General features: G+C 39.1%; 1 protein-coding gene across 1 annotated transcript; it reads right to left on the reverse strand.

The window, feature by feature from the left end:
* Positions 1 to 7,798: 7,798 nt before the first annotated feature.
* On the reverse strand, positions 7,799 to 20,761 carry T265_08526 (hypothetical protein; the record flags this gene model as incomplete). The annotated part of the gene is made up of 2 exons (XM_009174355.1): positions 7,799 to 7,935; positions 20,463 to 20,761. 2 exons carry the CDS (start codon positions 20,759 to 20,761, stop codon positions 7,845 to 7,847), a joined length of 390 nt encoding a protein of 129 aa, XP_009172619.1.
* Positions 20,762 to 21,755: the final 994 nt, after the last annotated feature.

Consider the following 21,755-nt stretch of genomic DNA (forward strand, 5'->3'; position numbering starts at 1 on the left):
TCACAATAGCCAAACCAGATCTCTTTGAAGCTTGAACAACACATCTTACGTAATTCATATTTTGAATAACTTGTCTCTTGATCATAAGGTCCTAAATTTAGTGCGAGTATTGCATTTGACTGTTATGTGTGACACACTAGCGTGAACATGAGACAGAATTAATTAAAAAAATATCTATATATTAGAAGAAACACGCAGCGTACGTTTGTTCCAGTAATGACTCTGGTTTGCGTAAAAGAGGTTGTCGCCCATTTTTTAACTAAAAGGAAAAAGACCTGTAAATGGACAATCTAATTTGCTCATACAGTGGTAAACTACAATGGGATAAAAATGTTTACCAGAACGATCTTAGAGAGAGTGCTTCAACTGGGTGTGGTACATAGATAGTCACGTATCTAATATTTTTTAAATATTACACAACATAAAAATCCTGAAGGTGGACGGTTTTGTTTCTAACTTCCTTTTTAGAAAACTGATAAGCAGCTTAAGAGGTTAGGGATATTCATGTCTGGTAGGTAGGCGAACATGTAGGCATGTTTCGTACTGAAAGTCTTGTCTGAATTTCAGGTAGTTTATTTTAGCTTTTAATAATACTTCATAGTTAATCATAAGACCAGTGTTTATAGTATCACGGTGTGGAAATACTGGTGCAAATTTCTTAAAACAATCACTGAAAATGCACACTGAACTAAGGTTTTTCTAGATTTGGGAGAAAAATTAGAACTATATGAACCAATTTTGTAATCCACCTTCATCAGTACGACTTCCTCGGTTTAGAAGAAATTCTGTAACTAACGTATCTCTTTTCTTTATAAGTGGTTTCTTACGGTGAATGCAACAAAAATGCTTTGGATATGAACATATGGGAATTCGAAACCAATTTCATATGACCAAATATTCACGTTCCATCACAAAAGTGATCCATGAAATGAAAACTAGGGATTCAGGCCGACAGAGGAGTCATTTGTGAGAAGCACTGCTATCCTCTGAAGACGCGATATGGATGAAATTTCGAACAAACAACAGAAAATCAGTACTACGATACTTCGAGTATTAAATTAGTAAAGCCGAGAACCGCAAAATGTGCGCAGTATTTGGATGTTCATAACAAACGAAGAAATTTTTTGAAGAGTATATTATCTTTTCTTTTTATACAAACTATTACTCGACTTCTGAAATTTTTAGGATGATAAAATTTTGCCTCGGGAGGGAACTTCAGCAGGTAATGATTGCGGTTCACAAGAAAAAACGAATCTACTTGACTCTCAAACTCTATCACCAAACTTCAAAGATATGTAGTAAATGGCAGAAAAGGCGTTATTACAAGGCAAAATTACACGGAATTTGATTGGATTACTTTTTGGGAGTTTCTAAAAATCAGCCACCCTAGATTAACGAGCTTTTTTGTCGATCCTTAAGGTATGCTGAAAACTGGCGTGACTTACTGCTTCTGCAATTTAATCTAAATGAAGCTATTTGCAGAATTGTTGATCCCATTTGACAATAAATGAACAAATAGTCTACCGTGTAGCCCTGCAATATTGGAGTATCTTAACCGTAGCTTGGTCTAATTTTTTGCACGGAAAGATGCAGTGAAACCACAGGACATCATGTGCTTACATGAAGTGAGCACATTGACATACGCTCTGATATAAACTTTCAACGCTGTTACCAGCTGACTGCAACTCAAAATATATGAATTGCAAATCACTGACTGGTCAGTATTTGTTTGGCGTCCCACTTGAAACCCGGTCATAAGCGAGACAAACGGTCTGTTTTCCAAACCAGTTATAATCTAGCATTTGCACATATTCTCCCAATCCAGTAAAAACAAAGTAAAATGTTCGCCAGATTTGCGTAAGGTTACATTTTTGTACCAAGGATATCAAAGGTTTTCCGTGATTCGTTTATTGGCAGATTAATTAAGTGGATGTGATCATATATGATAAATCTTATTTAAGTTTAGGGAAACTAAACAAAATAAAAGGGTAAACGTTGCTCAGGAAAGGACGCAGGGAGGCTTGTGAGTAAGTTACAGTGCTGGAAGGTAAATGGACAGAGGTGTGTGTTGAGTGTTATTAAAGTGATTAGAATGAACGAACTCATTGGGCGGACATTCTGGGATGTAGAAAAAAGGCTATGGCTAGTGGATTTGTTATGGAGGGTTTCGGGATAAAAAGTAGGCGTCGAGAGTGAGATGTTTTGCATGAAATGGTGTTATACGCGATTTTGCGGTAGAGTTTCACCTTGTGTTGGTGCTAGGATAAAATGGAATCATTCAACATCATCTGAGCTGATTGCAATCGAGATGTGGTAAATATGACTTTGAAGGACGTGATGTATGAGATTTTGCGGCGACCAGTTTGGAGTGCATCGATGGTGGTCTAAGGTAATTTAGTAAACAGAAAAAGTCTAAAACTGGGCACGAAATTCGTAATGACTTGAATATTGTGAGTGGTCTCCTAGTGGATGCAACAATACAGTGCACTCTATCAACAATTTCACGCAAGGTTCAGCTTTCCTAATATGTGAATAGACTCCAGTTGTTCATCAGTGTGCGTAAACAAGGGATCGGGACATCTGATATGACAGATGGTAGGTAGTTTGGTTGATGAACGTGCATGACTTAGGGCGTTAGGGCAACGTAAAATGAGCTTATATTTCACGAAATTATGGGTTTGACAAAATGGCTACATTTCAGCCCAAAGATAGCATGATATTGACGACCTTATCTAAAAATGCTTACGATAGTTGAGATTATTCATTTTGTCTTCCACACTAGGAAAAGAAGGATATGGATGATTCCAGGTGGTGAGGATTTTGTGTTGTTGAGACGCCGTGAGACATTGGTTGAGGATTTTTACTTTAAACTATGGATTAAGGACCTAGGTAACAGATTTGCATACAGCGACCCGCTAATTCCCATTTTAATTCAAAAGCTGGGAACCGGTTTGAATTTGCAGGCAGAATTCCCCTCAGTATATTTTCAAACCCCTTCTGAAGTGTTAGTGTGCTGATGCATTTTGTACCAAGTTAGCCTCCAGGGGGATATGCACTGAAGCTGTTTTACAATACTGAAAAATGACCATGAATCTTTGCCAGCTTTACTGTTTACATCTGACATGTCTCTCACAGATGACAGTCAAAATAGAGTAAAATTTATGGAAGAGGATAATTAACACAACTTGTTTAAGTACCACCTGTTAAAACGGTTGGATGACTGGCAGTGCCGTAAAAGCAGAAGAGAGGCAGACGGGATGACATGGCTCTCACTTAGTGAGTATTGTATTCATTTGGATAAAGTTTGTCTGAACAGTACTTGGACCAATTTTCATTTTTTGTTCGTAGGTTTCGAGTTAAATTTTCGATCGGAAAAATCGGTCTTGAGCTTTGCGAATTACACAATTGTTGCAGTAAAGAAAGCTCACTTTGGTTGTCTTTAAGCACAAAAAACCTAATCCAAGGCGCGCCTGTATTACGAGCAACTATCTTAGTTTCAACTTTCGACTGTACACAGGCCTGGGGCCACAATTCCAAAAGAACAGTGAGGAAGCAACGTGGTACTGCACTCAATTATTAGTGGTTTAGTTACTAACGTCCGCCACCCGATTAAAACCAAAATATGTGACAGATGTCCCCGGTAAATCTGCAGATGGGAGCAACATGCTAACGTATACTTGCAAATCAGGCAGGCTTACCTCAAATTCTCATACTAAACATCTATATAGGGCACGTGCTTTGTATAGTGCTTCTTGCGTTAGACGGATTAGGCAGGCTCAAACTCACTCATCCTGTTCACCATATTCTTAGCATCTACTAATATTGCTAGCCCGCCCTTAACTTGAGACCCACGACTAAAATAACAAGTGAATATAAACACGTTCTTTGTGGCGGAGTTATAAGGCCTGGAGCTAAAAAGCGTGCCTGGGTAGCTTGGGCTGGCCAATTGGGGGGCCAGCTCGGGAGCGGCCGCAGCATGTTCTTCGTCGTGATGGGTCACTAATTATTTAGTTACCCGATAAGAAGGGGCTGATCTTTGATATCTTTCCATGAGTTCTACCGCTTTGATGAACTGGGTGATTTATGAAAAAAGCCCCATGTCATCCGATGGGACTTGTTTTGTTGATCAAATGTGCTTGTAATTCTTACCTCTGCACAACCGCCATACAACCATCGTGCAGTAAATAGAGCTCGATCACGGTGAGAATCCCCATTCCGTCCAACGCGACTTCTGTCAGCCGAAATCATAAACAATGTCCCTAAAATATTTCAGTTCTGAAACCCAAAATTAAGTTTTACGGCATTTTTTGGAGCGATGCCCAACCAGTTGTTACTGTTGATCACACGTGCTAACTTACCGGAATATTCAGCAGCAAAATCAAGGCATGGGCAACCCAACCCATACTATCATGTTGATGACACAGGCAGCTCGAAGGCTTACGCGATGATTCTTCTAAGCACCAGTTCCACTGTTCATAGGAGTATGCATTTGTGCGACTTGTACTCCATGTGTAAGCAGGCCACAGGTTCAACCAGTTTGGGTGATTACTGAGCTGGACGTAGCTGGAACAGCACGATAGATTTGCTTGGGTATTTTGAATAGTTTAGTCTGCCGAAACATATCAAGTATCTTCCTAGGTAAAAAAAAACGTCGCATTGGCAGTGTCCAGTGCACCATGGCAAAAACTTCGGCCCGATAACGAATCAAAGCATGCGCTTCTGTCCGCTTCATACTTGCAGAATTTATCACGTTACTCGTTTATCTAGTACCACTTGAGCATATGTGTAGCGCAGATGCGACGACCTAGTGGGTTTGCACCGAAGATCCTATTGGTAACGGCTTGGCATGCGCCAAAGCTAACAGACAAATTCACGTTTACAGCGCACTCATTTGAGCAGTCCTTCTCTTCTCCTGGTGTAACTATTCGCAAGAGTCGACACGAAAGAGCAAGGACTGAACTTGAGTTCCTTTTCTACTAGTGATCATCTGTTGCGTATATTTTGGACGAATAGTAACCGTGCTGAGATTGTTCAAACACGGGTGAAGTGATGAGAACACTGCCGATCCAACTACCACCCACAACCAAAACAAATTATCAAGCCGTTTTTAGTCCCCATGTGACGTTTTCTGACTGAGGTACGGAGACAAGCAAGTCAGTTGATCAACACAACCTGAAGAACTACGAACAGTTGAAGCATGGGGAAGTACAAACCCATCGCTCATACGATCTAAAGAACGTGCATCGGTTGAGTACTGGAGGATTAGTGGAGTTTAAACTTCGGCATGGTCAGTGATATACAAGTGTGTACAAACATGTCAGTTCGGCTAGTGTCTCCACGTGATGACCGATGAGGCATGAAGGAAATTTAATCTGTAAAATTCATTATTGCGTTTGGGATGAGATATTGCCACTGCGCCAAAACTTAAGCAGGAGGACGATTAAGGTCTTGAACCGGGGTCTCCAGCTATATAACCCTAACTGCAAGGCAAATGTGGTCGGCCGAAGACTGTTAGAGCAGCTGAAATTGTAAGGAACGTGTTGCCACATTTGTTCAAACCATCACCCTGGATGGTCAGAAGGCTAGGATTTTCAACCCCCAACCGTTTATTAAACTAACAAAAAATATTCTGTGAATACTGCAGGAGCGTCCCCCATTACATCCTAGTCGACTGCCGAGGTGCGCAAACCGTCGCACCGTGATAAGTTCCAGTCTCTTAGCCCTAGGCTGACTAAGGCTTGAAGAGCCTGCGTGACTGTTGGCAATTTAGAAATGATTTGGCAGTCTGCAACATCAAAATGGTAGCATTGAACTGGCTTCGATGCACACATCTTACATGCTGGCAGCTGACGTGAGCCCACTGATTGATATGTTTTAACTATGCTCATTTACACTCTAAAGGAATAACATTATCTTGATCCCTAGTTTGAAAAACTATTCTTCACAAGGAATAAGGCAGAGCAAGCGCTCTATACTTGATTGAGTGTTTATATATTTCTACTAGCACAAAAACATCTCTTGTCTCCGGCACTTCCTGTATCTTCCGGTCATACCACTATCATTCGTTGGTATGTTCCGGCTTGTTTCACCAGCATTTTAAAACAAAAGATGCTTAGACGGTTAATACAACGGCGTGGAATCTACAAAGGCCAGAAATTGGCAGTTTTCGATGCACAATAACTCAGATTTTCTTCAGTTCCAGTGACTCCGGTTTCGTCGTAGGATTGGAGTGAGTCTGAGTAAAAAGGATGGACCCCTTTTAGACAATCGTATCCATCTAGCCAGTAGAACATTTCTGTTTCTATCAACAGATCAGTTTCCGGCAGCACAACATATAGCCCAACAATTGGATTGCAAACGTTTCATCACCAACCGAGGTGACATCGTCAGTGCAGAGTTGAGTGGGTTGAGTTGAGTGAGTTGACCCACTCAACCCTGCACTGACAATGTCACCTCGATTGGTGGTGAAACGTTTGCAATCCAACTGCCAAGCTCGGCGAACAGACCAACAACCAAACAGCGCATCCGAGCTACCTACATTCCACAACATTGCTAATATAGCCCAACAGTTGCAATGGTTCGATATACTCCAGTTCGTCGTCTTAGGAACTGTAGTCAGAATCAACTGATGGCGTCGCAATCACCTGGAAGTTTGTGAACACACGACCTTCAATTACCATGGACGGAAGAAGAAAAAAGAAGATACTGTATCTCTTTCTCGAAGGTGGTTCAGTAACACGACAGGACTCCTCCTGAGTTTGCTTTGTCGTACGAAGTGCAACTGAACTTTCAAAACTAGCAGGGACACGGCTATTGCACCACGCGCACTCGAGCCAAACCATATAATCATCCTTTGACCATTCACGCATAATCTGTTTAGAGTGCGTGGTCTCTATTACGCCGAAGTCCTAAAGATCGACACACATCCGAGCTGCACAAGCAGTTGGGTGGAGCCAGCATCCAGTCTATCTGGTTTTGGCTTACTCAGCATAGCGAAGTCAAATCGCTAGTCATGTACAAATCAGGCGTCTCAGCAGTGCCGCATTACATCTGACGGGATGGACGGAAGCACATTCCAGCCAAAGTACGCACACAATAACGGTACAAGTACAATTATCCAACAGACTAATATACATATGCTGGCCGCCTCTGACTTCCAGCTCTCAGGAACACACAAATCAGAAGTTTGGATAGTGGATCCTAGCAACGATGCTATGGATTATAGAAAATCCTCAAAAGAAGTGACCCACAGCATGCAAACCTCGGAGTGTCAAACCTACTTCCATTCCGCTTGTCTGTCTTTAAACGTTCTACACGGAAAGTATTTGCATTGAACTCGGATTAAAGTATACCTTAATGGAAGTTTTGACCACCAGATTCATCATGTATTACTCACAGATCACCTGTGAGTACTAACCGATCTGTTTCATACTTTCGCATTAAAACTTTGCTACTGATGTCGTAAATCAACAAAGTTGAGAATTGTTAAGTTATCTTGCGTCAACCAGATTTTTCGGTACTGTCGATGTTAGTTACAAATGAGCAGCTTGAGCCTAGTCAGCTATTTTGGTCTAAGAAAAATTGTCATTTTTTCCTATCACGTTCTATGCACCAGCCTTACACACTGTTAACTGGTGCCCAAATCTCACAGCTTCGTTCTTGGTTTCATTCAATACCTATTATTGGTTTGGGGAGACGCCTGGCCTCGACCAAAAACAAGAAGATACATCATTAGAATATGTGTCTACGAATACCTCTTTTATGTGTAAATAAGCATGGTTAATTAAGCAAGCATTTATTGCTGGCAGAATCAAAATTCACTTTGAGCAAGCATAATGAAATGTTCAAACAACTCGGTATACAAAGTCATCCTCTTCATCAATGTCCGGCAGGATAATTCGACCTTCCGCTCCTCGAAAAGACCGCTTTCCAAACCTTTTTGTACATTAGAAAAAATAGAATGCAAACAAAAGTTACCAGAATGGTGACAATTTTAAACTGAAGAGTGACATTTTACGCGGGCTACCACATATTTTCCTTCCTTTCAGGAAGGCATTCCTCAAGAAAATGTAAAAGGCTGTTTTATCCTGCCGCAAAAGAGATAGTGGATGCTCTCAACTCGGTGGTAAAGCCTTCGTGAAATGAAAGGTTATCCCAGAACTTCCACTTAATGCATCCAAGTAGCTCCTCAATCTTGCACAATATAATATACCATCTTTTGGGCTTCATGGGTTGTCCCGCAGAATTTTTCCAGTAATTTTGAACTAACTGCTAACACCATTTTCAAAATGGACACGTTTCACATCAAAAAATATGGCATGTGTGTGCTTTGATACATTTATTTAATGAACCGAGTTTCCAATTCAAATTGTTTTACACTACCATTTTGCATGAAATGTTCCGGGCGTGTTGATGCGGCTCAATAAGAGTAGCAAAGCGGTTGCCGTTGGTAATGGTCTCCGATTTTGTTGGACGAGTTCGTTATACTCACGAAGGATAGAATTTTGGTCAGTGTAAAACAGTTTCTCTTACACCGCCTTAACGATGCAAATCATTATTTTAGTAGAATTTTTCGCTATTCAGATTCAAAATGAGGAAAGTCTTCAACTGCGTAAAAATGGAAACCAAGTCAAGCAGTTTCATTCTTCATTACATTCTTTACCCTTCTTTCGTTGATAAGCAAACCATCCAACACTGATAATGTACAAAAATGAGGAATTTTGTTTTAGCTCTGTGTGAAACACGCTCATGAATTTTGGGTAGAAAGATTTGCACCTTACGTTGGTTCATTTATTTAAAATACAAAAAAGTCCCGATGGCAGCTACAGGAAAAACTCGTTTACAGTCCTAAAACTTAAATCATAGTGTCATTAAATGCTATATCCCGAAAAAAAACATGTAAGATGAGTTCAGTAAGTTTTTGTCCGTTTAAGCGTTTTGCCTGCGGGGCTTGATTATTTTCATGGATAATTCTTTTCATAAATTTTTCAAGAATTATTTATTAACCCCTTGCCATGAAAGTCATTTTTGACAAAGTTGCCTACCACTGTGGCACTGCAACATTCGCAGCTCTGGTGACCAACAAGCAATAAAATAGGGACTCAGAGAAATGAAAGATGAGTTACTGTCTGGCTTCATCCGTTTTACTGCGGACGGTTTAGTACCTTTGAGGGAAAACTCCGGCAAATTTTAAATAGCTTCACATGATGGGCGAAAAGAATTTTTGGAAGAACGGTTGTGTTCTGGTTGAAAATTCTGACTACAACATACGGGCCACGCATTAGCGATTGGCATTAATAACAATTAGGCGTATAAACTAATACGCGGCCATTGACAAAACATAACTCACGAAATAAAAAGCACACAATTATCCAGATTGCTCTCTTATAAATTTTGTCGATTAATTTCACGTAACAAATCTTAATTTGAAAACAATGCTTAAAATTTTTTTATGTTCAAGAGCTATAATTGTGGTAGTTTCATGACTTCCTAAGAAAAATCAATCAAGTGGACGTTTACGCACACCTCAATGATGTACCCACACAAAACTATTCCTACTTTTATTTACTGCTGAGCGAATAGCTGTTTTTGATGCGTGTTCAAAGTTGCCGCCATGTAAAAACCAAGGTTTAATTCAAGCAAGACCTGGCTAAAATGTCCAGGGGTACCCACCACATTTTCTTTATGGGCGTATTTTGTAGTTATCTGATAAAAAACAAGCCCCGTTAAAAACCAGCCAAGTTTTTTGTCAAATAATTACACACATTACTCATTTAATGAGAAATAATTCTCAGTACTCTCTTTACACTAAATTCACGTAATGTATGAGCAACCGGATACATTTCTAGTGATTGAGAACCTCAGTGCTTAATCTTTCTTTGCACAGCGTTAACTTTACTTGCTTGAAATGGACTTATATATCATAAAAATAATTTTCGTCTGCTTTGCCAGCCCCACGAAATTTGAATCATCATATTTTTTTAAGGCGTGACGTTTCATCATAAGCACATCAATGGCTGACTGGATATAATCGGGCTCAGCACCCTTACACATGTCACCGCAAAAGTAACCTTGCCATAGACCTCAGTTTACTGAATTTAAACCTATTATTTTAAGTGCTAAACCATCCTAACCATTTGATTAGACCTCATACAACTACTTGACCAAGAGCTAATCTTCTTAACCTGCATAAGGAACGTTCAACTTCAAATGTACACGAGTTTAGCATATTCAGTCAAGATTTCACTCTTAAAAGTAGGATTGAGAGTTACTATATCTTCACGAAATAGTCTGAGGAATATAAGTCGAAAACATGGAGTGACTGAACATCGAGGTTGCATATAGATATCGTCAAACCCACCTACAATAATCAACTCAGAGTGAATATGAAATATGTCATTATTTAATAAATGCTCAGCTGCACATTAATCGTCTGATATTTTTAAGATGAGCTAATGCTTTCAATTGGGACTGCTTTTTACTAAGGTGATTAGCATTGATGTCTACGGCAAACACAATTTTACTCCAAACTGGAATAGTTCCAGAGTAGATAAGTGAGAGTAATCTGGTTTGTTTGTGGTACAAATTAAAAACCCACAGGTTACTTTGGCCTTGAAGCTAAAACACTTAATGGCCTGAATAGACGTGCATAAGCGTCTTCCGAAATAAACACAAGGGATCTGGCTGAGATTAAAGTTGTCGAAGAGTCTTCACAAACCTTATAAGTAGTTCCAGGGTAAGGTCAGTGGAAACTTATATTACATTGTTTACTTGGTTGGCGTGTTGCAATTTTATCTGTAATGATTCAATTATCGCCACACAAACCTCAAGTCTCGAGTACATAATTCCGTTTTACTGGATTCAATACAAGATTACTATAACGGCTCTCAAATTTTGTGCTCAAGAAATCAGAAACTAGAGGTTCCTATGCTTGTGCCCCGATATCTAACGCTATGCGGTGGAGTTCAGTAAATAACAAGAATGCTGCGTTTGAAATGCAGCCTAGTTAATGGGCGCTCACTTAAATCCAAACATACAAAGGTTTTTGTCTAAAACGTTCCGAATATTAAATGATGAATTTTATTCCATCGGATAAGATGTCGGAACAATATGACGAGACGCTAATGCACTGCTAAAGTAAATACAAAAGGAACGGTTTGAGTGGGAGATGATAAAATGTCAGTGGGAGTGAAATTTATCGAGATAATAAAAAAATATAATAATAAAATGAACATGTTATTATAATAAATTCTAGGAAATTTGAGTGTTCACTCCTTCATGTTTACAAAAGCGACTCAACTAATGACGGGATGTTTTTGCAATATCAAGTTAATAACTCGTAGCAAACCATGTTTAAATATCAAACTGGGTATTGACCATCGTTTATTCATGGCTTCTAAAGACGGCTTATGTAACTTCCACGGCGAAGTTGTTATTTCAATCTAGTATATACTGACAGTACACGATCAACAAAGGTGATCCTTTTTCACTCGAAACCACCTGTGTTTTGCATTTTTATTAAATTTAATCAATGCCACTTTTAAACGATAGTTAGGCAGACTTTCTACTCGACTTGCGTTCACTCACCTTGATGGGCTTGGGAGATCAGCACTCCAAGCAGACTACTATATGTCAGCTTTTATCAAAATCTGTAACGTTTTGCACATATATGTTAAACTGAAAATGTTCAAGTTAGTGTAATCTGTAAGCGTGGTGATGATGCAAAATATCTCCATTATCCGCAGTTCCTAAGCGGCTAATCCAAGACAAGCACGACCTAGTTAGCCAAATAACATTGTTCTACTTCCTGATGTCACTGCTGATAAAAAGACGAATTTCTTCATTTAGCTGACTCCAACCGAACACCACTTCTCAGACATCACAAACTAAAATTAGCTCGCGGTACCTCGCTTGGATATATTTTCCACTGAAATTTTTACTATGTTGTGCCAAAATAGCTTGATTGTTTATTGGTTTGATGGGGGATTACTCATTCATATGAAGTGATTTTGAAAAATACTGATGCGACATCATTTGTGGCCGTCGAGTCACTCATGAAGTCTCTGCTAAAAATATTGAATAAATGACCAGTTTAAACCGCATCCGGGATTAAATTAGTACATTCCTAAAAAAACAAAGTTTGAGGACCAGTTGTATACTAGGTTGGATTACATGTGTCATTCAAAATTATCAAGTGAATCTACATCTGCGAAAGTTGGAAGGCGCTATCCGTTCACCACTGCTGAACAAATGCAAAGATCTGTACGTGTGGCACGGTAAAAACTGTTAATCTATATCGATAATTTATGCGAAATGTCTCCCGAACAATACTGTTCACCACGTTTGAAAATGAAATGTGGCAAACAAACTACCTGATTTTTTTTCGGTTCAGAAAGGCTTTAACTGTATTCCACACACCAAAAGAATTTAAATAGAAATGGTTAGTTTAGCAACTGATGATTTTGGGGCTTGTGCGCACCAAACAATAAAAGTGGATAAAAATTATTCCTATTAGGAGCATTAAGTCTACTACACCGAACGCATTTGTCGAGTGTGTTCGTTATATGAGCTCACGTGCACAGTTCCTTCATTTGAAAACAAATCGTCTGTTTAGAGAAATACACTCATTTGAACACTAACTTGGTCTTGCGAGAGACTCACCTGGAACCAAGCTAAATCTCTCGTTTGTTACGTTCCCAGGCAATGGAATGTGCTGCACCGGGCCACTCCATGTTTCACTTGCTAGGACACTGGATATATTATGATACATGTCTATAATTAATGCGCTATTTATAAAGTTGCTGACAAGTCTTCGACAATCCACTACCGGTTTCGCCTTTCTCGGGACTAATCCAGTCACCGAGTTTCCGTCAACGTTATGTTCTACTTAAAACCGAATTGCAGGGAATTAGTGAAATACACTATTTGCACACTAATTTTGTTTTGCGAGAGACTCACCTGGAACCCAGCTAAATTTTTCGTTTTTTTCCAGGCAACTGAATGTGCTGTCGCCTCGTGTTTCATTTGCTACGATATTCGGGATATCGCGATACATGTATATACGTAATGCACTACGCATAAGATGAATATTTGTTTTCAGCCTAATTAGTGACGAGGGATTTTTTGTGCAAATTTGGCTTCGTCGTGCAAAGAACTCACTCACGGTTTTTAGACTAATATGTAAAAAGTATCCATAGGATGAGCCAGCAGGTAATCACTATGTGAATTTAACCGGCAGTGACAAACAACTGCATCGCATCTGATGAAACAGAATGTTCTTGTGGAATGGGTGGACGAGATGTAAGAGAGGACACAGGACCATCCTTGGTTATCACCAGCCAAAGTGAGGATTTAAATATTGTTGAAAAACAATCCTGATTCTGTTGGTCGGCTTGGATTAACCGGCCATCAGACAGCATAGAGGCTGTAGTGGAAAAAGCATCGATTGCTGAGTCAACAACTTATAACAAAGGAAACTGGAGATTGCCTGGTTGTAGCATAAATTGCAAGATTTCATTTTTTGCTTCGTGATCTACTAATCTACATATTCTAGCCAAAACAGGTAGTAGTTTTAAAATGGAATTTGGGTGTCAAAACTCAACATATTTAGAAATGTGATGGATCAAATCCATAATGGAAATAACAGCGTTTTACTTTTTCCCCTTTATATGACTTGGAACAAATAAACCACCTTCAAAGGACACCACAAGCACTATTATCTAGTTGCTCCTCTATCATATTGGGAATGTGCACCTAGATTTAAGATTATTAGGTCATTTTTTAGCGTCTTTGTCAGCTATCGAATCAGATTCTTGCATATTCACATCGCGGCGCGCCGCGCATCACGTTAACCATCGTGTGCGAGAACCGCTGACAAGATTTTTTTGTAAGGTGCAACCGCATAAATTGACAACCTTAGGTTTGTATTAAGAAACATCCGTGGCGAAGAAAGACTTAGCACTCATTTTGGGGCATATGTTCACACTTTTGGGTGATACATGTGCTTCTGGCTTCTGGACAATTTTAGGTAGTGCAGGCATTACGCCTAACTCTGCAAAAAACACTGTCAAAGTTTGCATCCAACAACTACACTTATTCTTGTGGCAGAGCCAAACATATCATCCATAGTCTGAGTATTCAAATGTCAGTCAAGTTACACTCAAATGAAGGCTCTTATTAAACAAATTAGAGTTATGGGAAATTGTATTAGTTAAACCGTCTTGTATGTACTTTTGTTACAAAACTCAATGAATAAATAATTGACCAAAAAAAATATATCCAGTTTTTAACAGGAATCAGCTTCTCATATATGTTTGCCATCATTTATTCTGAACCTCGAGCAATTAGTATGTATTTTGGTCACCCCAGCTGAATTCATTTTTGGCCTCAAGTTGGTATCATGACAAGCAGTTCGCCTATATTTTGAACGGTCAAATCACAAGATGCTCAGACACCAGGATCCTTTCTACTCTAAGTAGCATAGTCTCAAAAACGTTTGGCATCTTCCCCAAGAACCTAAAATGCACAGAGTACAAGGTGATTTTTGAATGAAGGATAGTTTTTCAAGATTATTTTGTGTTCATATAAGCATATAAGCTGTTCCTTAAAGCTGGTGTTGCAAATCGATAAGATTACTCAGTTTCCGCGTTGTGCACCATTGATCAATATGTCCACCTTCCCAGTTCATCATCAAACAGCACGAAAGTTCTAATCACACTGACGCTTTTCAGATGGTGCATTTCGCCATTGTTCATCAAACTAACACGCAGAAATAAAAATGCCATTCACGTCGTTCTGTGGGTAGGTCCTAACGTTATTTGCACAGGTCAACAATATTTCGCTTAGATTGTGCTTATCAGTGAGGATCAATACGTATGAACGAATGAAATATCCAACTCCCATTTGTGAGAGAAACGCTTGTCCTGATCATTGACTATTTTCATGTATCAGAAGTCAATAAAACCATGGTTTAGGTCTGATTTTGGAAGCTCCACTCAATTAGGTGGTGAAAATAATCAAGATAATAAAAGGTTGCTGACTTATCCTCCGAGTAAATGCCCAATTGATGACCTCGGGTTTTGAATCTTTTTATGTTGCACACCGCATAATATCAAGAACTTCTCGTAGGGATAGACCATCTGTTCCTCACAGACTTGGGCAGAGAGACTATACAATCAGTCAAAATCAAAATTATGCTTTCGCACAACTTGGCTAGCTCAAAACTTAAGGTTTCTAGACCTTACGTTCACGCTGATGGGATACCAGGCAAGAGACAAAGATCCGTATAAAAAGCGGGATTTCCTATATTTGCCGGAACGCTGCTGCTACAGTATCGGCCTCAACAAACCTGTGTTTATCTAGCTGAATCCACACTGATGGCTTAAACCTATGACTTCTGTTGGCGAGTAACAGATAGATTGTCGCACCTTTTAGCACAGTTATTTGATTTCATGCCTACCTGCTCCCGTTTGACTATCCACACACAAGGAGACTGTAAAAGGTAATTTAATGCAAAATGAAGAGAAACTAAATTTTGCCAGTATTAAATTTTTTCCTATGCATTGGGCAACCAAATTTTACTGTACAACCTGAGATTTATATTTTATACGTATTTTCCTTACGTCGGACACATAAGTCCTTCGACTAAAAATCTGCTTGGAATAAACGAACGGCTTTAGGGACACATCACTTTCCGTCAAAAGACGCGCGCCTTTGCTTGATGAAACTCGTGACAGTACGAAAAGTAATTATACTTAATTGTAAGAAGTAAATACAAAGTATGACGAGATTATTTTGACTTACCCATCGGTTTTCCTCAAATTCTCCAATATCTGACCTATTACATCTGAACGCACAAATCTTATCAGTCCTAGCGAACATTCAATGATATCTACAGTCTCCAAAATCTTGTACTGTTTGTTTCTTCTAATCCCTTTTTCAACGCTTGCGTCACCGTTGATTGCTGCACTTAATTCTTGCATCCAATTGTCATCACCAACAAACGGAAATACCATTTTTTCGGATCAAATCTACATTGTTATCCTCAAACGCTTTTCCGGAAAACACATCGTTTTGAAAATCACCTCTCCAATTTTACCGTAGCATCATACAGATAGTATTGAGTAGCTAATGCATTTTGTTACACCCACGCATGTCAGAATCGCACCTGACGCTTCTCAGTCTATCAGCTGCCGACGTCGTTCACTCAAATCATTAGTGGCTTGGTCGAATCTTCAAATTCTCACGCTAAATCACTGTAATATGAATATGGGCGGGTCGGTCCTGGTTGAACACGACAAAATTGTAAAAATGGCTTAGTCATACAAAGAAATCCTATCTCCACAATCGCTGCGGCCGGGAGAAAACAATTTACTCACTGAATTTTGGTTTTCTCCATTCTGCTGTTTACAAGTTAGTATCAATTTGGCTTCCAAGGAGAAAAAGTACTCGTTATTCCTTGATAAGTTTGGCTACTAAAACAATCAACATCAAATACAGCTTAGGTAAATACTCGCAAGAACCAAAATATTTTTGGTCCTAATTTCTCCAAATAAAACTGCCTGTCGTTTATTTGGAGAAACGTGAGAAACGTATTCATTAGGTCTGTCGCACAACGAACGTCTGTAAACCTAGCAAATGCCTTAGGTTGCATTTAAATCACCTTGTAAATTATTACCTCTAGGGATTACCTAAAATGAGCAGCGTAGATCTAATAGGTTAGGACTCCTGAGAGACTCAATAAGGAAGCAATCCGGAAGCGACTTGCCCTATACTAAGGTATTATTTTTAAATTTGCGTTACGAAACTAGTTGCTGGGATAGTGGACCATTTCTAGTATTTCTGAGCTACGAAATCAATGAATTTTAATGTAATTCCTGGTAAGCTTCACATAGTCGGTCCGCGCATTGAATGTTATGAAAAAATCTATTGCATCAGATTTGGTGTAACACATACTAAGACAGGCTAGGGTCTGAATGATATAGTGGTAGTGAAAGTTTGAGGAGATAACAGGTCAGTATGGCCAGCCTCACCAGAGAAAGCTCATGATTTTCAAGAAAAATTCTGTTTTTCCGAGCTAAAGTGCCAAAATACGCCTAGTAAATTCAAATAAGATGTAACATATATTTATCTGCTAATCCACTAAGATTTAACTCGAAACAGCATTTTATTCCTTAAGGGAAGACGGAAAACTGTATCTGGATTATGTTACACAATGAACACTCATTAAACGCCCAGTAAAGCAGACCGAAACTGTCTCCTATAAAATAGGCACACTCGATTACTTCAAGAAACAAGGACAGTATATGCCTTTTGGTCTTGCCCCAATGACAATCTGACAAAAATACATTTTGCATTGATAAGCGGTGATTGCTGGTTGGTAATGCCGTAAGAGAATGGCCGCTTCCAAGTTATTGTGCGATCTGGCCCAGGAGAGCTCAGATGCGTCACCAATACGAATTGTGTGAAAATATTGTAAACTAACAACGAGGAGGCTAATTGCAATGGGCTGGATTGGAATACTACCCAGACGTTTCATTTTTCATCCGATGGGGTTTCAGGATATCCATTCAAATGCAGACTAACATGGATACTATTTTTGCTACTACCAATATACTCACCGGATTAAAACCGGATATTTTGTGTGCTATTGCTAATTGTCGCACAAATCTAGCAGTGCAGTGATGTATACATTCTGAGCGGAGACATCCATCCATTTTATTCATTAAGGTAATCATATTCGCACGTTTCTTACAACCCCCTTCAAAACCGTGTAGAAAATCAACGAATGAAAACGTGTTAGTAATCAGCACCAAACGGAAAAACTGGGCTGCACATAAAATCATTGTATACCCAGCTGGCTGTGCTCTCATCATCAGATTGCCAGTAAGAAACAAATCTGTCTAGTCTTCATGCACAAGAAAAAACAAAACACCCATTAAATCGCCCAGGTCTTTAGCTCCTATTTGTGACCAACGCGAAAGCTATCTTTCCTTCATAGATCATCCCGGCTGTGAAATGGTAAACGCTGTGTTAAAAAGAAGCCAGGATAATATCGGCCACCAGAACATCTGGGGATCCTGTGACTAAATGTGAAAACATGGAAGCAAGAAGTTTCAAATTTAAAGGAAGTCCACAAATTACAACTTGAAGCGTAATCAGCACCAAACGGAAAAACTGGGCTGCACATAAAATCATTGTATACCCAGCTGGCTGTGCTCTCATCATCAGATTGCCAGTAAGAAACAAATCTGTCTAGTCTTCATGCACAAGAAAAAACAAAACACCCATTAAATCGCCCAGGTCTTTAGCTCCTATTTGTGACCAACGCGAAAGCTATCTTTCCTTCATAGATCATCCCGGCTGTGAAATGGTAAACGCTGTGTTAAAAAGAAGCCAGGATAATATCGGCCACCAGAACATCTGGGGATCCTGTGACTAAATGTGAAAACATGGAAGCAAGAAGTTTCAAATTTAAAGGAAGTCCACAAATTACAAACTTGAAGCTCGAATGATTTACTAACGGTGTAGGGGTCCGCATATTTCTACAAACACATGGTCGGATGGCACAATTTCTTCAGTTTACTCCCAAGAGTGCTGCTGTTAATTCTGTAAAAGCGGAAGCCACCTATGTTTTCCTTATTATCGCAAAACTCTAAAAGATAATTATCGTCTGAAAAAAGCGTGAACTTACCACGACTCGCCAAAATCTAGAGCTTATAGGAAGCTCTACTCTTGTTGATTATCTTGCATTTCCGCCACTGTGCATCTCTCGCACTGAAAAGACTTTAAGGTGCTCTTTCATATTCCATCGTCTACCGGACGATGAAATGACGACTGACAACTGCTTCTATTTTTATCAAGTTCTTTTTACAAGAAGTTAGAAATATTATTAGAAAACGGAGTTCTTTTTCCACAAACTTCATACTACTTCATGACTACCGAAAGTGGTGCTGACGGGATGGAGGTCAAAACTTCAAAACAAATAAAATCATTTTTAATGTATCTTTAGTTGTTCTCGTGTGAATGTATCTACTAAAGCTTCTTTTTCGTTTTCATTACCACCAACAAATTTTTCCACAGATGAAATGACTAAAGATCCGTCTGAAATCACAGTGACCGCATATTTTCTGCCGCAAAGTGGATACACCAAAAAAACTCTTGATTAGACCCACGGACAACTAATGGTTTTAACAAACAACTAGGCGGTTTTAATCAAATTCGCAGATTAGTTAAATAATTTATGGCACACGAAACTGTTTTTCCCATCCTTCTATCAGAACAGAAATTCAAAGATACTTTTAAAATATACTTACCCGACATTGCGTACCATTCACACCACATTATTAGACTTTTCAAAATTCAGACAGAAAACATCCGGATTTACACTCTGAATTGAAGTCCTGTCGTATAAAACACGACAAAGCTCAGGTTGTTTATTGTTAAGTGAAATATCGCGGAACCTTTTATATCTGTTCATATCAACAACCGGAGGCATTATTAGTCATCCTTCTGTGAGCAGACAACTCTAATTTCCAAAATCGTTCTGCGGTCAAATGTTCTTTGGTCTCTTGATGCTGTGTTCTTTGGTTAGATCGTAAAACAAGCAACCTGTTTTGATCAAGCCAAGGAAAATTCAAGTGAGACCGACAATCCGTTAAATGTGGACGGATAAGCACATATTCCGTTTTAGAACACCAAATCAGGCGCATACATCCACAGTTGTCCCATGAGCAACAGAGTTTAATTTTCAAATACTCAAGGAGGGAGCATGAATATTCCACACCTCAGCTGATGCAAACAAAACAAGCACACACATACCACGTAAGACCTAACCACTGAACTTAAGGAATGTAAAAACAATTTTTGACGGCAATTTTTTTTTCAGTCAGCCGGAGCTGAATGGCTTACAATATGTGGTTTGACGCAGCACCACGTGAGATAATCAACTAAATTTCACTCACATTGCCCACGTTCGTGCTTAGACTGATCTAAGTATGTGTTGTCAAGATTGTGTTGACTTATTGTCGCGCAGGTACCGACTTTCCCAGTACACAAACTTAAAACGTCAGACTTCTACGAATAATTGAGTTTTTCGTTGCATATTTTTGTATTATGTGTGTTAAATGATTCACAAAATTGAGTAACGGAAAAATTGGTTGGTTGTCTGAATTGCCTGATTGTATCACCATCCGAAGCAGAATATGATGTGGAAACCCATTCGAATAGTCACTGGGACTATATCAAACACAATCGGTTCCAATGCAGAGCTTTCAACAGACAACTCTCTTCTGCATTTACATTATAATCATTGAAAAAAATCAGCAAAACTGCAGTCTACTAATGACTGATGATGATGAAAGACATTTTCAAAATATAATCACACTCGTAACCGCTTACGATATTTTAAATCCTCATCTATATCCGAAATTTACAGCACTGGTACATTCTCGCTTGCCTCTTACCTTGGCCGTCCATGGAGTTGATAAAACGCATTTAGCTCTTGCATCCTATTATCCAAGATCTTTTCGTATGCGTCTTTTATAATTTTCATCTTTGCTTCAAGTTCTTCTTTGCTGAATCGTTTCAACAGTTCTGAGGTTGGTAGACATGTAGCTGAGTGTAAGTACAGCATGCACATCAGAATTCCAGCAAACACCAGTCGAAATACTACCGCATCGGCCATTCCAAAATGCTGTTGATCGTTATGAACAGTCGTGGGTAGACCAACACTAATGCCGAAATTCGCTTCAAACAGGCGCATGCTTATTGGTGAATAAATACCGACGGAAACCGTAGGATGCTGGAGACTATTGGATAGCTATTAATGAAACAAGAGTCATTCGGACTCATGAAAAGTTGAGTAACCTGATCCATTTGCCAACCACTTATTGTGCTCTCATTACACTACGAGGGTAATCCCAAGCGAATTATGTACTATAAACTTTCACAAATTCCAGGTCGCTGTTCATTCCTTCTTTAAGGGTTCTTTTACTTCTTATCTGTAATGTTTATGGTCACCGAGTAGTGTGACATTTGAAATTTTAACGAAGTTAACGGAAAGTAAAAAATAGTTCATTTCACCAAGTAGAAATCGGAAAGGTTTAGCGAAAGAAACTCAATGGAAAATCACTTCTGAAGAAATTATGCACCAAATGCGTTTAGCACGCTTAAATATCCTCATCCTAACATTTGGTTTCGTCTGACTCTACAGTGATATTGAAAATGTGCGGCAATTTTATAATAAGCAACAGAAAAATGGCGTAGGCGACATAATTTATTCTCACGAAGAAACAATGTTCGATGGTTAGAAATGTCACACAAAACATTCTTCACTTCTTCAATTTTTCGCAGCCCGTGCTTTTTGTTTTTTCAAGAAACTAAGATATGCCTGATTGTTTTCTTACTTTATTTCTTCAAAAAACGTTTTAATCTGATGTGGCAAACCAACGGGATAAGTAAGAAATGAATCTTTCGCTGGATTATTTTGTTTCTCTGGAAGCAGTTGGCTTTGAGTGGTGAAACGAAGTTGCTTGTCAAAGCAGACACACCAAGGAAACTACCTCAGATTTTTATTCTCTGTGACAGGGCTCAACAATTGCGGTAAAAATCCTTGAATGCGAGCTAAATTTCCACAGGTGCAGAAAAACTGGAGATGTCAGGAGACTTCTAAGTAAAACCTTCTATTTACTGCGGTTTGCTATCATTTCTGAAAATGTCTTGCTATCGGTTCGAGACGCGAAATTGTTTTTTCCTGG

Source organism: Opisthorchis viverrini (genome assembly GCF_000715545.1).
Source record: "Opisthorchis viverrini unplaced genomic scaffold opera_v5_223, whole genome shotgun sequence".
Classification (NCBI taxonomy): Eukaryota; Metazoa; Platyhelminthes; class Trematoda; order Opisthorchiida; family Opisthorchiidae; genus Opisthorchis; species Opisthorchis viverrini.